The sequence below is a fragment of the Notechis scutatus genome, chromosome 1, assembly GCF_049901735.1.
Source record: "Notechis scutatus isolate UNSWTSFEM ecotype Mainland chromosome 1, rNotScu1.2, whole genome shotgun sequence".
Classification (NCBI taxonomy): domain Eukaryota; kingdom Metazoa; phylum Chordata; class Lepidosauria; order Squamata; family Elapidae; genus Notechis; species Notechis scutatus.
This window is the reverse complement of record NC_142009.1, coordinates 220,797,564-220,815,522: the sequence shown is the minus strand read 5'-3', so window position 1 is coordinate 220,815,522 and position 17,959 is coordinate 220,797,564. Positions and strand designations below refer to the sequence as shown.

The 17,959-nt window shown below is 36.9% G+C and overlaps 1 protein-coding gene across 2 annotated transcripts in view; it reads right to left on the bottom strand.

Annotated features, from left to right (window-relative positions):
• The window catches only part of CNTNAP5 (contactin associated protein family member 5), a 432,771-nt gene that overhangs the window by 99,672 nt on the left and 315,140 nt on the right, over positions 1-17,959 (bottom strand). Inside the window, exon 13 of one of the 2 annotated variants that reach the window (XM_087950302.1) lies at positions 10,911-11,108. In XM_087950302.1, the coding sequence (XP_087806428.1) occupies positions 10,911-11,108 (198 nt within the window). Of the gene's footprint in view, positions 1-10,910; positions 11,112-17,959 lie in introns of both variants that reach the window. The other variant, XM_087950301.1, reaches the window with a different exon arrangement.

The window sequence follows — 17,959 nt, the reverse complement described above, 5'->3', positions numbered from 1 at the left end:
AAAGAAAGAAAGAAAGAAAGAAAGAAAGAAAGAAAATGCTTCATGGAGATAAGTTGCTCCATCTCCATGAAGTGCTAGCTGAAAAGAAAAGACTTTTGAGTATGTCCAAAAGCCACCATTAATCAGAGAAACAAAGTGTTTTGGCCAGTGGATCAAGTAGAAAGAAAGTGCCATGGCATACCAAAGGACTATTTCACTTGAGATTTCAGCAAAGCAAAATCCTTTCCTGTAGATGATGTGCTCACTCGTCATGTTTGCCCAACAAGTGGTGATAAATGAGTCTTCACAGGACTTGCTCCACCATAAAAATTGAAGAACACTAGATCTGAAAGTAATGCCATTTTTTTTTACTTTGCACTGCATTCTGGCTCCACAACCACATCCTATGGAAATGTCTTTCAAGCAGCCTTCTGTCTTTTGGACACACCTTATTAATAGCCTGTAGATAGCTTTTGATTTACCATTATTGTTTCAACTATTACAACCATTCACACTTACAACAGCACTGGGAAAAATACTTATGACTGGTCCTCATTCTTACAACCATCACAGCATCCCCATGGTTATGTGATCAAAATTCAGACACTTGGCAACTGGCATGTATTTATTATCATGGTTGTAGCAGGCTGGGATCATGTGAGCATCATTTGTGACCTTCCCAGACAAGTTTCTGCCACGTAAAGTCAACGGAGGAAGCTGGATTAGCATAAGACTGCATGTTTTGCTTTATAACTGAAGTTATTTGCTTAATAATTGTGGCAAAAAGTGGTAAAATTGGCACAGCTCACTTAAGAACTGTTTTGCTTAGTAATGGAAATTTTTGTTGAGGAGTGGCAATAGCAATAGCACTTAGACTTATATGCTTCTTTACAGTGCTTTACAGTCCTCTCTAAGTGGTTTACAGTCAGCATATTGCCCCCAACAATTTGTGTCCTGATTTACCCACTTTGGAAGGATGGAAGGCTGAGTCAACCTTGCTACTGGTGAGATGTGATCTGCCAAATTACAGGCAGCTGACAGTCAACAGAAGCAGCCTGCAGTAGTGCACTCTAACCACCGAGCCACCACAGCTCGTACCTGAATTTCCATGTCCCACTCTCTGGTCTTCATCCTTGCATTGCAGCACCTAGAAAGTCCTAATTTGTCAGCGTAAAAGATCAGATCTGACATTGGGAACAGAAATGGAATGAGCAAGCAAGTAAGGAGAAAGATGAATAAACCCACTTTAAGGAGTTCAGTGGCTCGCATTGTTAGGACGCTGGATTAGAGATTAGTAAACCTGCATTTGAGAATGAGTGTTGCTGTGGGACAGGATGAGTTCCTGTCCTTTGCTCCAGCTCCTGCCAGGGACATGAAAGAAGCCCCCATCTCAGCTTCCCTAGCAACAGTGGTGTCACCGGCTAATCCTTTCAACCTAGAAGTCCCTCAGTGCTTGCAACAAAAGGGAGATGTGCGACCCCACTGTGATGTTGTGTGGTATAAGGAGGGAAAGCAGCTTTCAAATTATATTATAACTGGATCCTATAATCATAATCATCCTGGAATCCCTGCCATGAACCTGTTTCTTGACCTTGTCCACCTGAAGGGGCTGACAGTCAATAAGTAAAGCTTGCCAGATGAATATTAAACATAACATTAGAAAATGGAAGAGTGGAGAGGGAATGTTGTACAGTCCAGGAACTTTTATCACATTTGCTTTCCCATCAGTAAATTGCCATCCATAAAATTGCCTCATTAATTGATACAAGCTGAATAAAAAGAAAATAAAAAGAGAAATACTTGCTACTGTAGACAAAACCATTGTGAGATCTTTTTCATGAAATATGTGATCCTTAACTTGCAAGTTAATTTGATTGAGTCTTGATTTTGGTGAAGAGAATTAAGATATTTCAATTGGCAGGGGGTAAGTGGACGATTCTAATGTGTTTCTTTGTTGTTATCCGGAAATCTGCCTAAATTTCTATATATTAATATAAATCTCTAAAGAATTTTATTTCAAAGCCTCTCTTAATACAAATTTACTAAAGGCTTTTGGGGTATTTGGGATAATTCAATCACAACATCCAAACTGAATCTGAAAAAAAAAACCACCCAGTATTTTTCCATTATGTTTTGATATAATTTATAAAAGTATATTATTATTATTTTTTCCAAAAAGTATTGTACCCTATTTAATATGCACTAAATGTCCCCCACACACAATCACTCAAACTTTTAAAATGAGATTTTTTAAAAAGGAACATAAAGGGGCTTTTTGTAGAGGTTCATCATCATTAGTTTAGCCATTGTCTATCCAATGCAGGATGAGGGCTTCTTTTGCAAATTTCCAACTAAGATATCTTTTGCCAGTTGGGCCCACATTACTTGTGTGTGCTACCTGCTCTAACAAATGCCAGTAAACATAGGCAAAGACATCTCCATGTCAACAAAAGGATTAAGCCACAAATGGTACTAAACTGATAAGTATGAGCACTTAACCAGCCATTATTTCAGCTTTGAAAGAAAACAATTTTTTGACACAGCTGTTATAAACAGATTGGACCACTTTAAGTCCACAGAAGTTTCATGAGCAATTTGTCAAAAAGCAGGCCTGAATTCTGCAGCTCAGGGTCAATCTTTTAATTCTAGAACCAAGAATACTTACTTTCTTTAAATTTCAAGTATAAATTACCGATTAGGCTCTACTGAATATTTTATAACAATATACTTTGGTGTTACACATGACACCCTGTGAATCTTGTATCTGTGACACTGTAGGGATGAAATGTTTTTCATGTCTGAAATGTATTTTTTGAAGTGCTTATTAAAATGGTTACGATAATATGCAGAAATGTGACAGTTCTTAATTCTTAAACAGACTCTCCTTCTGTTAATGCTTCTAAATATATTTAAGAATTGGCATTTAAAGTTTAGAATCCCTAAATATCAAGTTTTTTTCAGAATGAGCTAAAACAGATATTCACGTTCAACCATCAGTGTTATTTTGGTTATACAAGAAGTGAACAAACAGTATAGTTAAATGGCTAATTTAGTCTATATATAGTCTCCAGCTTAACCTTTCCTCCTGTTTGGTTTCAAACTCAAAAATTCCAAATCACTGTATTTTAAAAAATGTGCGTAAATGTGTGCTAAATAAATGTGTAACCACTGCTTCTGCTGGCTTCAGTGTGGTCAAGCACTCAGCTCTACTCAGCTAGTTCACAAAACTCCCAAAAAATTCAAAACCATTGGCTTTTATGAGACATACAAACTGACTTCAGCACACCCCTATATATAGTCAATTTTCTTACTATATATTCCATACGTAAAGAAATCTGAGAAAGCGGCAATAAACTTTCCTTTTCTTCAATTTTTAGAATCACCATGCAAGAACTTACTTCTCCACTAACCTATCTCCTTTTTCAGCAAAAGTTATGGACCAATAGCCACTGGTGCTAGAATCCGTTAATTTTAAATCTGTGCTCTTCTGTGTCATCTGAGAAACCAGCTGGGAACTACAAGTTGCAAGGTTCCTTGGCTTATGATGTGCTTTCAAGGTACAAACTGACTGTCTATGCAAGCACTTTAATTGTAATGTTTTACTCGGACAACCTGTAAAAGATTGTCTCTGTTTGGACAACAGCCAGATCCAATTATGTATGTCTGCTTTCCAGCTTATTCTACTTGTAAATCTATCTCCTTCCATCTGCTTGGTCAACCTAAATTTATCCGTACAGTATATGTTACCATTAAAATTCTCAGAATATTGGAAAGCACAAAGCTGGGGAAGGCTGTTCTAGTACAATATAAAAGTAGCTTCTTTATTAGCATCTTAAATACTCTAAAATATTATGTGAAGATATCTTCTCTTTTGGATTGTTCACATTCAGTGACACTTTTCCTTTTATTTTATGGAGACCATTGCATCATCCAACATCATATAATGCATGCCTTGCAGGCACCATAAGTTGCATGGTTCCTTCAAAACATGCCTGTAAAATCTACAATAGATTAAAAAATATTTATATTTTAAAACAAAATTAGATGATTTAAACCAAGTCATGTGAGCTTTTGGCAATCAAGCCTAAAATATTTCAGAAAGACTGAATAGCTCTTGATTACCATTTTAATCAATATAGTGATTAAAAAATGGATGGATGGGCATATATGCAGGCAGCATTTGCATCAAGGAACATAATGAGTACAGTATTGCTATCACAGGATCCATTACTTTATAGCAATGTTTCTAAACCTTGGGAACTTTAAACTATGTGGATTTCAACTTCCAGAATTCCCCAAGCAGCGGTCCATGTATCTTAAAGGTTCCCAAGGTTGAGAAACATTGCTATAAGTGCTTTTTAGTGTTAACATACTAATAATTCCTGTAGACATTTATTTGCTACAGAAAGCTTCTGTACGAAGGAAGTAGACAGGATCTTCCAGACCAAGGGTCGCCAACCTTTTGGACCTCAGGGACCACTAAACTCATAATTTTAAATCTCAGGGACCACTAACCAGTTCTGTGGGCATGGCCTAATTTGTGGATGTGGCTTGGTGGTCATGTGACTGGCTGGGCATGGCTTGTATGTAAATATTATAAATATTTATATAAATATTGATTTTTTTAATAAAAAGGGCAACTTTTACCCAAAATCAGGCAAGCAGGCAGGCAGATTGAGTTTCTCACAGAATCACAGATTCATTCAGAGATCTATCTATCTGCCATCGGCTAGGTCAGTCTGCCACATAAAATTTGCTTACAAGCAAACTCACAAAATTAACTCACAACATACCATGTATGTAAATTTTGAATTTTTTATTAAAAAAAGAGCAACTTTTACCCAAAATCAGGCAAAGCAGGCAGGCAGATTGAGTTGTTCACAGAATCATTCATTGATCTATCTATCTGCCATCGATTACCCGAGTCTGTCACCAAAAAATTGCTTGCTGTGAGTCTGCAGTGAATAATAGAACCTTCAGTCCTAAGGGAGGTTCGGCTCTGCTTTTAAGATCTAAAGACTAGCTAGAAAGCAAGAAATCCAACCATTTCCTGCTTCCTAGCTAATCTACCCTGTTTCTCCAACAATACAGCCTCCCCCAATAGGAAGTCCCAGCATGTTTTATAGGCATGAAATGAAATTAAGCCCTCTCCCCAAATTAAGGCCTATATTAAAACATGCGAAATGGAGGGAAATGGCGAGGGGGCTTGCCGTCAGGAAGTACTTTTGTTGCACACCCGGATATGGTGCTGCCTGCGTTGACCCTGATACAAAATGCCCCACCAACGCCGAGATCAACATCCAAGCCGTTGCCGCCCACCTGCCCGAAGATGCAAGGGGGAAATTAAGTCACCCGAAAAGACGGCCTAGCCATTTTTCGGGGCTCAAAAAATAAGACCCGGCCTTATTATATGAGAAACACGGTAAATCTCTGGGCACAGCAGAACAATGGTTGGAAAAACAGCAATTTAGCAGGCAAGTTTACTGGGTAAGGAGTGTGTGGGCAGGGAGGGTTCCCACGGGCCATGTGGGCAGTGTAGTCTTATGTTTCTGAGCAATCTGGATTAATTGCTTTGGGGGGGGTGCTCTGGGGGTGACATTTCTCTGCAGCCCAAAATTTTCTCTGCGGCCCACCAGTGGGCTGTTGGTGACCGCTGTTCCAGACTGTGAGCTAAGCCACCTGCTCTTTAGATCCATGCCCCCCCCCATTGTTGGGTTCTAGTGGTGGTGAATTCTTCCTTGAGTGAGGAGGCTCTTGTTCCTTCAGCTCTTAAGGAGGACTTGGTTTTCTCTTTCTTCAAGAAGCCATTGCTGGAGCCTACTATACTAGATAATGTTGTTCAATTTTAATCTACTCTTTGTGGGGAAAGTGATTCATAAGCACAGGACTTAAGGACATTATCTGGATCCTTTAAAATTTGATGGTCTCTGGCATGCATAGGACAGGGATGATATAACCATCTTTGCTTTTCTTAACCTCTTAGCAGCTTTTGATGGCATTGACCAGCTGTTTTTAGCAGAACACATGTTACATCTTCTCTGCTCTACTAACTGCATTGGTTACCAATTTATTTCCAGGTCTAATCCAAAGTGCTAGTTTTGATCATTAAAGCCATGAGAATGGGTTATCTGAGGGTTATCTGCTCATCCCATCAGATCCAGGAGTGTAGGCATGTTATGGGTCCTGTCAGCTAGAGATCTAAATTTGCCAAGTCCTAAGCAGTGGGGCTTTTCTGCTGTGGTGTCCTCTTTGTGAAATACCTTTCCCCCAGAATAAGATTGGCTCTTCACTTTTGACCTTTGGAAGGTCTTCAAAATCTATCAGACATTCATATTCTAGTGGACCAGGGAAGAAGTGAGATGACTTCTGCATTATTAACATCTTCTCACCTAATATTTCTTCTTGTTTAGCTTCACTTTTGTAGGTTTTTGAATTTTTTACTATCATAATAATATTTTACTACTTATTAATTTAACTGTTTTAGCAGTGATTTATGAGCATTTTTCAAAGTAATGATCACTACAGCAACCTAGGTCATGTGATCAAAATTTGGACGCTTGGCAACTGTAATGTATTTATGGCTGTGTCCCAGGGTCATGTGATCACTTTTTGCAACCTTCTGACAAGCAAAATCAATGAGGAATCCAGATTCACTGAACAACTCTGTTACTAACGTAACAACTGCAGTGATTCACTTAATAACCATGGCAATAGAGATCATAAAAAGAGGCACAATTCACTTCAGAATTCTATTGCTGAACAGCAGAAATTCTGGGCTCAATTGTGGTGGCAACTCAAGGACTACTTGTAAATAGCATGCTTTCAATGATCACATTTGTTTGAGTTTCAAGACAGTTTATTTATGGATACCTCAACCTAAACAATCTGAGCATCTTGCTTCAGCGTAAGACACACAGAGCTTTGATTGCATAAATAAAGGCTGGAAAGGTAGCTATTAATCCACCCCTTTGAACTTTGAAAATATCTGTCCCATTTTCTGAAGCACCATATATATATATAAAATAAGTGTCAGCTTTGCTTGGAAGAAACAAGGCAGCATCATGAATAAGGTTGTAGGCAATCATTCTCAAAATGAAAATTTTAATTAGTCAAGTGATAATTACACTGTAGAAGATACATCTGACAACCATGAAATATTCTCAGAAGACAGGAGACCATGTTCCCTATTGTTTCATATAACAACACCTGATACAGACAACTGACAAATACTATTTGGGATGACAGCATGAGAATTATCATTTGACGTACATATAAAAACACTTTTGACACATCATTATTATTTTTTAATCACTTTAGCTTGGTTTTGTGATTAAGCTGGAGAGCTTAGATCTGATTTCACTTTCTTCTTTAAGATATAGAGCTAAATTAATGACCCGGTTAAGGAAGAAGAAGAGCCCTGTTTGATCTAAGAAAAGTTCAGCCAATTTGGTCTAGAAGTAAAGGCACCAGGCTAGAAACCAGGAGACTGTGAGTTCTAGTCCCACCTTAGGCATGAAAGCAGGTTTTGTAACCTTGGGCCACTCATACACACACTCTCTCTCTCAGCCCAACCCATTTCTCAGAGTTGTTGTGGAGAAAATAGGAGGGAGAAGGAGTATTAGGTACGGTTTCTGCCTTGAGTTACTTATACAAATAATGAGATAAAAACAAATAAAGAACAAAAGAACGGTTTTGTTATACGAATATCAATCCCTTAATATTTCAGGCAAAACAATCTCAAGAGTACCTGATTTCAGCTGCCAAGTATTAAATTGCAAATGTATAATAAAGCATTTTTCATAAACATGTCCCCCTTCATTTTGGGGGAAAAATCATCTTTATCTCTTTAAGAGCTCTCCCAAATGGTAATTACATGCTAATTAGTTGTAAGTGTGAAGAGCGCTTATAACCAGATTAGTTCTCCATTAATGATTGAAGTTCTGTTACTCCCCATAATTATTAGCTATTCTGCCCTATTGATTACTTAGAAAGAGCTTTAATTCTGTCTACTACAAATATTGAAAAGACTGTATTTACTTAAATGAAGAACATGAGTAGTCATAAAAGAACTAGTGTTTCTGTATCTCTTTGCTGCCTTTACGTGGGTCACCTGGATTTTTCAATATGTTATGTTAGCCCTGTGTAAGAACAGTTTTCATTTATGTGTGGTGACATCAATAGTTTTTATTTATAATGGAGACTTCCGGTTTGAGCTTCTTCGGCGACAGACCAAAACCTCGTCTCTGCGAGGCTTTGATCCCTGCTCACTGCTGAAGCGCCCCGAGCAGACTGGTTTCGGGGCTAAGCCACCCCGTAGAGGTGGTGAAGAAGGGGAGACTGCCTGCAGGGTTGAGGAGAGCCACATCTCTCCTCCCCAGCTGGCCATTACTCCCTTTCCCGAAGGCAGTTGTAGTGGTGGTCAGAAATGGCCACCACAAAGAAGAACTCGACCAGAAAAGAATGTGCAGGAGGAAGATAAGAAGAGAAAGTTTTGGTTGATTGGGTCAAACAGCAAAAGCAACAAATAAGGTACCCTGGAATTGAAACTAAAAAAACCCCAATAACATTGTTCCCTAAGAAGATTTTTAAGCTGCGAAGGAGAGAGAAAAGGGAAAAGATTTGGTTTTTTTTTCTCCTTTTCCTATACTGACAGCTAAGAGACTTAAGCAAGAAATTGAAAAAAAATCCACTTTGACATTAATAGGCATTTAATGCTGAAAATCAAAAATCAAAGGGATAATAAAGATTTCTGGATAATCAAAAGCTTTTGAAAACAGGAAAGGAAAGAAAAGGGATAAAAGGGCAGGATCTGGAAGGGAGGAGACTGCCTGGAATTAAAAAGAACTTACAGCAAAATCTCAACAAGACTTCCAAAAGATATATTTTAACTGAAATATCGCAACAAAAACCCCAGGAAGAGAAAGTGGAAAAAGAAATAAGAAGAAATAACTTGGGACTATTTGGATTACTTGATGATTTCTGGATTTTTGGTTATTGTATTTGAATGACTAAAATCAATTGGGTGGTTGTTTAAAACTGTTTAAAATGGCTCCACTTTTAGAAGAACTGAAAATGGAACTTAAAAAGTACAAAGAAGATGCACAAGGAGGGAGAGGTTCTTTTGGCTTCGTATTTCAGTTCTTAGAAATGGAGATTTGGAACTATGAGAAACAAGAAATGCCTGCAGAACAAGAAGATTGTGATAAAGAAGAAGCCATCTTTAATGAACAAGTAATCTTAGGTGGGGGGGGGGAGGAAAGGGGGAAAAGAGAATGGAAAGTTTAAGATTGGGAAAAACAACTCCAAAAAAATAGAGTGAAAAATAAGTATAAAATCAGAAAGCAACAGAAGAGGGAAATGCAGAAGTGAGAATTAGAAGTAGAGAGACAAGGGGGTAAAAAGAGGAGGGAGAAGATGAGAGGGAAGAAAGAAAGGAAAAGAAGTTATAAAGGACAGAAACAAAATATAGAGAAACAGGGCCTATTTAGAGATAATGAGTGAATATTTAATGGAAAAAGGGATTCTGCAAAGGTACATAAAATAGTATTGTTATATTTGAAATAGAAATAATTTTAGAAAATATGAAACAATGTATGATTAAAATGTTTGATAAAATAGCTATTGTAATTCAGTGGAATGCTTGTCAATAAACAAATGTAACAAAATGAATATTTAATGATTTACAAAACATGTGAAGAGGAATAAGGGAAAAATTAATTATGAAGATTATATGTGTCTTTAAGGAAGTATGATATTTAATTGAAAAGAAGTGTTAAAGGTGTTAAGATTTTAATGATAGAACTGAATTGGAATGGAATGAGGGTTTATAATTACATATATTTATAATCTTTTTTTTTTAAAGAATATAGTGTGCATTATAAGAATGTACCAAGCAGAATTCAATTGGAAGTTATGTATTATGTATTATATTGAAGGTCATAACCTTAAGGTACATATTGAAGTTTAAATAAGAGTTGAATGGATGTAATTAAAAGATATAAAGGTGTCATACTCCAATTAGTAACTACAGGAGAAAGTTTAATGAGAAAAGATAATATGAAATTGAAACAGAACAGACAAAAGTATAAATATAATGATTTGAATTGAGATGAGATAATCAAATTAAAATAGAGAAAATCAAAAGAGGGGAAAAACTATATAGAAAATGTAGAATAGTATAAGATATGGAATAGAACACAAAAAGGAGCATGAAATTGAGTTTTGTGTCTGTATAAAGAAGTTCAACCCGGGACCATGCTATTTTCAAAAAAGATGTTTTACTTATATTTTGTATGTGTGAAAACCCAAATAAAACTTTATTAAAAAAAGTTTTTATTTATAATTATAACATTTTGAGTTTTCTTCTTCACTTTGTCTTAGTTTGTCTTAAGTAAATGGAGCAAGCTGACCGTACAGAAATTGCTTTAAAAGATCACGCTATTATGTGTCACTGACATAAGACAGTATTTGCTATTAACATGTTGCTTTTAAAAATGCTTTATACAAATTTATACTTCATATCATTTTGTATTATTGACTTTGGTCCAGTCACTGTATTTCAGGGGTATCAAACTCATGTTGTCACGGCATTGTCACCTGACATCTTAGGACTTTTTTCCCCTTCACTAAATCAGGTAGGGCCAGCTCATGACAGATCTGCCCTAAGGGCCGTGAGTTTGACACCCCTGCTCTATTCAATCCAACACCCATCACAGGGTTATTTGTGGTGGAGAAAATAAGAGGAGGAAAGAATATTAGGTATGTTTGCCGTTTTGAATTATTTATAAAAAATAATGAAGTCATATAAATAAATAAATAAATAATCAATTATTTGATCTTATCCGAGAATATATTTATTGCTATATTACAGACACTAAAACAATAAAAAACAAACAAACAAACCTAGAAAGATTTAAAGTGATGGCACTTACTTGGGGAATTCAGCAGACGTGACTTTTTGCAATGGTAAATTGTCTCCTGGTCACAATATTCTGCATTATTTGTTATTGCTTCCAGCTGATCCCCACTGCTATTGTAGCTGAAGTTCATGGTATATGGCTTCCTAGCATCAGATCCATGGACGTGAGTCAATTCTGTGTTATTGTGCTGTACCACTGTCCAGATCTTGTCTTCTGTGGTGAAATGAAAAGGAAAAGAGATAAGAAAGTGGCTTTTTTTTCTTGTTTCATCATTTTGTTTGCTTGATATTTCTGTCACATACATTGGGGCATAGAATATAAAATAGGTATCTTTGATAAAGTGTTAATTCAAAAAAAAAAAAAAAAAGGAATAATTTAATGTTTCCATTTTTAAACCAAGATATCCAACAAATTGGAACACATTGCAGTCCAAAGAGATTTACAAGTAACCCCCAATTGTTCTGCTCAGCTGAAAAACAAAATTTTATAAATATGTAAACTTGGAGTCTTAAGAGTAATTTTAAGAGTCCATCACCTTATGATTTTACAGCTTATATTGCATTTTTGTTCTATTTTCTGGGTTAGTATGGATCAACACAGTATATGGAAGAAAGGGAAGAAAAAATCCATGGATTTCTGTAGAAGCGAATTTTAAAGAGAGATGCTGCTATACCAGAAACATTAATAGGATTTGCCTGATTATTTTTGGCAACAAAAACAAAAAACAAAGCCATCGGTGTTCAAAAACCATGTACAACAAAGATGTGGTAAAAAATAACAATAGCTAGATAGATAGCTATTATGATAGATAGGTAGGTACAGTAGGTAGGTAGGTAGGTAGGTAGGTAGGTAGACAGACAGACACAGACAGACAGATAGCAAGCAGACAGACAGATATAATTTTATTGTGTCACACTCCACACAAGGAGATTGTACAGTGAGGTAAGTGAGAACTCTGGATCAGACCATTGTTCTGGCTGACTTTTAGATGGAAGCAGAAAGCTTTGCCAACCTATGCTATTAAGTGGTGACCTCAAGGACCCTTGGCTGATGACAAGACAACACTGCACTTGAGTTTTAGTGCAGTGGAAAATATATTCTGTCCTTTCATTTTAGGAGTACAATAGAATTGATTTTCCCTCTCTATTATTGGATTATTTACCATAATAAAAAGGAAGTAGGGAGGGAGGGAAAGAGGGAAGAAAAGAAGGAATATGGCAAAAATGAAATAAAGTAGTGTTCATTTTCACACAGGATTTTAAAATACGCAATAATTTACCATTTCCCAACACAAAAATTCCTTTTCCTTGATTGTTCTCAAGTAACCGTTATTCAAAACCTTTCTGGGCTTTCAGGCAGCTCACTCATAACAAATGAGATCCATCACTTCTTTATATGGTCAGGCTTGGCTGCACTCATATATGCATATCTGATATCCCAAGTGGACTATTACAATGTGTTCTTCCTGGGTCTCCAAAGTAATTTGGGAACTTCAAATTCCCAAAACAACTTTGAAATATTGCTATTTGAATGTTGTTGGGTTTTGTATTTATCAGTACCTTTGGTTTGCTGAAATGTGTTTCAATTATTGGTTAGTTGCATTATTTCCAATATTGATATGCAGATGTAAGCTCTTTTTAAGGAAAGAGAAAAATAAGGATGAAAATTCCCTGGATAAAATATTTCCCATCCTCTCTCAACTCCCCCAAAGCATCTAAGTCTTCTTAAAGTCCTCACCACATGTTGCATCAATACAAAGCAAATAAACAAACCTCAACTAGGGTACAAAGAAAAATAGCTTTTTATAAGTTCCATTGGTTATGATCAGCATAAGGGATATGGTTAGAAACATGATTTTTTTAAATGAAGTTCTGAGTAATAGTGGTGGTAGTGCTGGGATTGAAGAAACAGGCTGGTGAAAAACCACTGAATTAGAGCTGGAAGCTTGTGACCAGACATAGCAGAAATTTGAAATGACCAATGAGACCTGGGTACTCAGATGATGGCAGGCTGGGATCCTGGTAGATGTGATGGATATGATGGCCAAAACTGATGAGGATCTTATTCACTTACTAGAGAACGGTTATGGTGAGGCTGGCAGGTTGGGAATGCTGTGAAACACAATTGTAGTTTGTCGGTTTGGAGAATCATGAGCAGTGGTGGCAGGGGAAATCTGAGTACCAATGATTAGATAATTGGTACAAATACCAATGTTTTGGACCTAAGAAGCTGAGTGTTAATCAAATGCAGTTCCCTGGGATGCATGCTGGGTGATGTGAATTGGATGACAAATGGTTCTCAAAGCCTAATGTAACTGGTTGGAGATTGGGAGATATTAGATTTTTGGAAATTGGAGGCAGGCAAGAAGATTCCAGTGGGGGCAGCTAAGCTAAGATAGAGTTCCACTGAAAATATGCACAATCCGATATTAAGGCTTAAATTTAGTGATAAGATTGACTTCTTTTTCTGCTGATATCACACCCACACAATGCCAAGATGCAATTTTTAAAATATAACATGACCTTAACAAAGGTTCATCTTGCATGCCTATCATAGCTGGATTAGGAGGCATTCCGAATGATCATGCATTTTTAGATCACCTCTTGTTTGGACTACTGTGATGCACAGGGACATACTGTGAGGGGATATCCTTGAAGACCATTCAGACCTACATCTGATGTCAAATTTAGGTGTTACTCCTTGTTTAGTCCTTGTAACATCTTTACTTATGGGTGCAAATTAAGAAGATAGTTGTCTCCTATAAACTCTTCATAACTTAGGGTCTAAATACCTGCAGGATTGCTTTTCTTTGATTGTTTCTGTCCCTCTGAGAAAGGCTTGTAGGTCAACATGCTCCAGATAGCATTGTCTTATGGGACTTTGGAGACTAGTATTCTCTGTAACCATTCCTGCCCTCTGTAACAGCACTCCTTCATATGTCTCCAACCTGATAGTCATTTAGGAAAGTTCTAGTGTTTTTTTCAGCAGACTCTAGGGCAGAGTGATCTGCAATGCTGCATTTGATTTTATGTTTTGTATTAATACATAATTGCTATGGTATTTCCATAGAAATAATTGCTATTTGTTATTTGTTTGATTAAGATTTTTATCCTCTTCTGACTTGAAATAATAATAACACCTCTTAAATAGCATCACCAAGGACAAAACCATCATAGCTCTATTCAGAACAACTTACATCCTGCAACAATACTTTTAATGCTATTAAATAACAACTCCTGTCTATCCCAGGTCCTTGGGAAGGACTTGATAAATGGATCAAAATGCCACATACAATTTAAATGTCTGGCTATCTGCACGACCAACCGTAATAATAGTAACATACACTGCCTTGCTAAGTTGACTAATAAATTAAGCAAATAAATGAAAAAGCCCAATATCATTTCATAAACCTTTGCAATGATTTGGGGACAAAGACCATGAGTTAGGTTACTAGATTTTCAGAATCTAATCTGAAATCTGCAGCTGTTATGGTGTGTATTTGGCTTTCCTATTCTTTTAGTTTCATTTTTTTTTTTTGCATGGAACTAAAATAAAGGCATTACTTCTCTTTACATTTACCTTAACAATTATCTTTTTTAATGTTCTTTTCTCTATTCCACTTGGTTTTCAATCAATTTCCTCAATTATAAGATATTTTATGTAATTTTTCTAAATATACAGTGTATCTCTGTGTGTGTGTGCGTGTGCGCACATGCGTGCGCGTATGTGTATATGTATGTGTGTGTGTGTGTGTGTGTGTGTATTCTAGCAGTCATGATAATAATTTACTGCATTTACCATTGTCATCATGACCTTGTGGCATTTCATTTGGTAGATGAAATCATTTGAGTTAAAAAAAAATCCATTACATATTTCCTTTACATATCTACTGCTGGAATAACTCTCAAATAACTCAAACAGAAACAGAGGTAAGTTTGTTTGATTTATATTTTAATGTGAACACTTTTCTAATCAATATGCAGATGAATATAAAGCTATCTTTCAGTGTTTATACCTTTCAACAGGCTGTAATGTAAATTCTCTGATCAAGAAATACATATATTAAGGAGAAATGTACATACATATTTATATGTTGGTGCAAATAACATCCCAAAATATATTATGTTTAAGAAATTTGTTTTTTAAAATATGTACTGTGTTAAAACACTATCTCTTGGGAGAAAGAAATATGAATTTATGAACTGATAAAGAAAGAGGGTAACAAAAATTTCAAGAACCGTAAAATGGTTTAAGAACCTATGCTCTCCATCTCCCTACTCTATTCCCCAATTTTACCACATTCACCAGCCAGAGAAGAAATGAAAGTGGGGAGTGCCAGAAAAAAGCTAGAAGTATGCAGAAATTATAAAATCATAGGGCTCGAAGGGTCCTTGGAGGATGTCTACCTGTGAGAAAGCAGCCCTCTGTTTCTAAATGAGACACACCAGGTGTCAACTTCGAACTGAACCTGGCCACAGCCATCTTTCTGATCCTCAATTGCCACACAGAGGGGGAAGGGGGAAAGGAGGTTGGAATGCATCACTAGACACAACAAAGAGCTTTCTCATGAGAACCAAGGTCATCTCTACTGGCAACAGATAAGGTTAGGGAAGGACTGCCTGAAGAGCCTGCCGATTAACCCAATTGGCCAATATGACCTGTGACACTTGGGGATGGGGTCATTTCCTAGTTTAATTAAAGATTTAGAATTGGTTTTCCACTGAAACTGTGCTGATATGATGTATTCATTAAAGAAGAACTTTGAGTGAGAAGAAGCCAAGTCTCAGAGTTCTGATTTGCTTAGGTTCATCAGTCGAAGCCTTGACACCAGGCTTTTCTTACTTCAGATGAACTTTGAGTTAGGAGTGATGTCAGAAACGACCATCTGTTTCTCTGATTCTCTGTACCTTGCCTCTTTGACATTATTTTGGAACTCAACTAGTCAACAATCTCTTCTATGCATTGGACTCCAAAGCTATTTCACCACTCTAGTGCCTGACTCCCTGGGCTTGAATCTATTTATTTATGCAAGTTGCCAGACTACTGGAAACTTGGTTACTTTGCATATAATGGCCCATGGCTTTTTGTAACTTGTTATGAATAAAAGTTTGCAACTGCCTCTTGGGTTTGAGCGTGAGCTTGGACTGAGACAGGATAGTGCCCATGCGATCCTCACACATTCTTCTTGATCCATGTCCCCCACATGTTCTGGAAATGTGGACTGGTTTAAGAACCCAGAGAAGCCAGTGACAGTACTACAACAACAATTTGATATTTAATAGTTGAATCCATGTGTACTCTAATTGCTATGTAAATATACTGATAAAGAGTACTACTCTTATTTCTAAAGGATATTTGACATGTGTGGCACTTCTAGCATACCCCATGTCTCCCATATATCTTTCTTGACTCTTCTCATACTCCCACATGCCCTATCCAACCTTACAACACAGCGGTGGGATTCAACTGGTGTTATTACCGGTTTGGTGACTACGTTTTGAAGCAAGCAGGAAGTCAAAAGTCACTCTTGTTCCTGCTGCTTTTTGCCCATTCAGGAGATTCTGTTTCAGTAGGGAAATATCTGTGAAATGATGACCCAACAGGACAGGGGTCATCTAGTTTTCAATAATCCCCTTCACACTTGTTAGTCATTTGCCACCTCCTGGGATTTCCCATTATAGGTGTCAACTTATATCGAGAAAACCCAGAAGAAAAGGGAAAGAGCAGCACAATAATGATATATACTAACCCAAGTATCTTTTAAATAACTACCTAAATAATGAATTGAGTATTCTTCAGTCTACCTGTGCAATTTTATTCATGTCTATTTAGAAGTAAAACTTTTAGAGTTCAGTAGCTTTCATTTTTATATTAGAAATGTAATGACTGTTTGGAGCAGAGAAGACTGTTCACAGACAGAACAATATGTATTTATTATATGCACCCATAGCACAAAGGCAATGGATTAGGAAAGGGTGAAGGCTAGCCATCTTTTTTGGCAACAAGACATCCTGGGTATCAAGCTGCAGAAGAGAGTTCCAAACCCTGAAAGTCTGATATCTATGCAAACCCTCCTCAAAATTGTTTGAAAAAAAGCAGTGGACGGTTTTGAAAGTTTATTGCCACCATTGTTTCCTTCCTGGCTTTGAAAAACAATTCCAAACCTCTGCAGCTGTTGTATATTTCTTTCTGATAACCACAGTAACAGGATTTCAGACGCTGGCTGAGTTCATAGGATACTTTCTTCAACTGCATCCCTTTTTCGGAAACAGAAGTGCAAAGAGACCCCCCAAAGAGGATGCAGTTCAGAGACTATGTCAACAAGCCTTGCTTGCTTTCCTCATTTCAATAAACACAGAAGAACATTATCACATTTATGTCCTATTTTTATACTCTCCACTGACTTAAATTAATTAAGTCTTCCTGGATTTACACGTGTGTGAAGAGAATGGGGAAGCAGCTCTCCCTGTCCCCCCCCCTCTCTCTTAGCATTCTCCCTTTATTATTTCATTATACTCTTGGATAAATTTCAAACCAGGTTCAGGTAAAGTAGCTGAAGGACAAGTAATGCTCTTTGCATGACATTAACCTGGAAAAGTTAAATTAAGCTAGCAGAAGCCAAATATCATAAGTGCTTGTTAAACCATTTTGTAATGCACAGCTCACAATACAAATTCTCAGCTAATGCTACAGCTTTATGTGTTAGCAGCTATTTAATGACCCAATTATTAAAGAGTGTGCAGAAGCCCAGAGGCTTTTCGAAAAACGGTGCATTGGGTAATTTTTTAAAAGATTTTCCAAGTCTGTTTCTTACATTACTTGTCGCTGGAATGAAATGGTAATCCTCATATTTTCTTTGCCTGTCCCACTGCACTTTTCCCACTACCAGCTGAGCTACCCTTCTTTATTGCAATTTCAGCTGACATGACACAATTTCCCTCAAACTGGTGGCCTTCTGCATTCCGGACACGTATGACATAGAAACAACTGTTATCCTTTAGAAATAACAATACTACTCTTATGAGTATATTTACATAGTACTTGGAGTGCACATGGAGGCA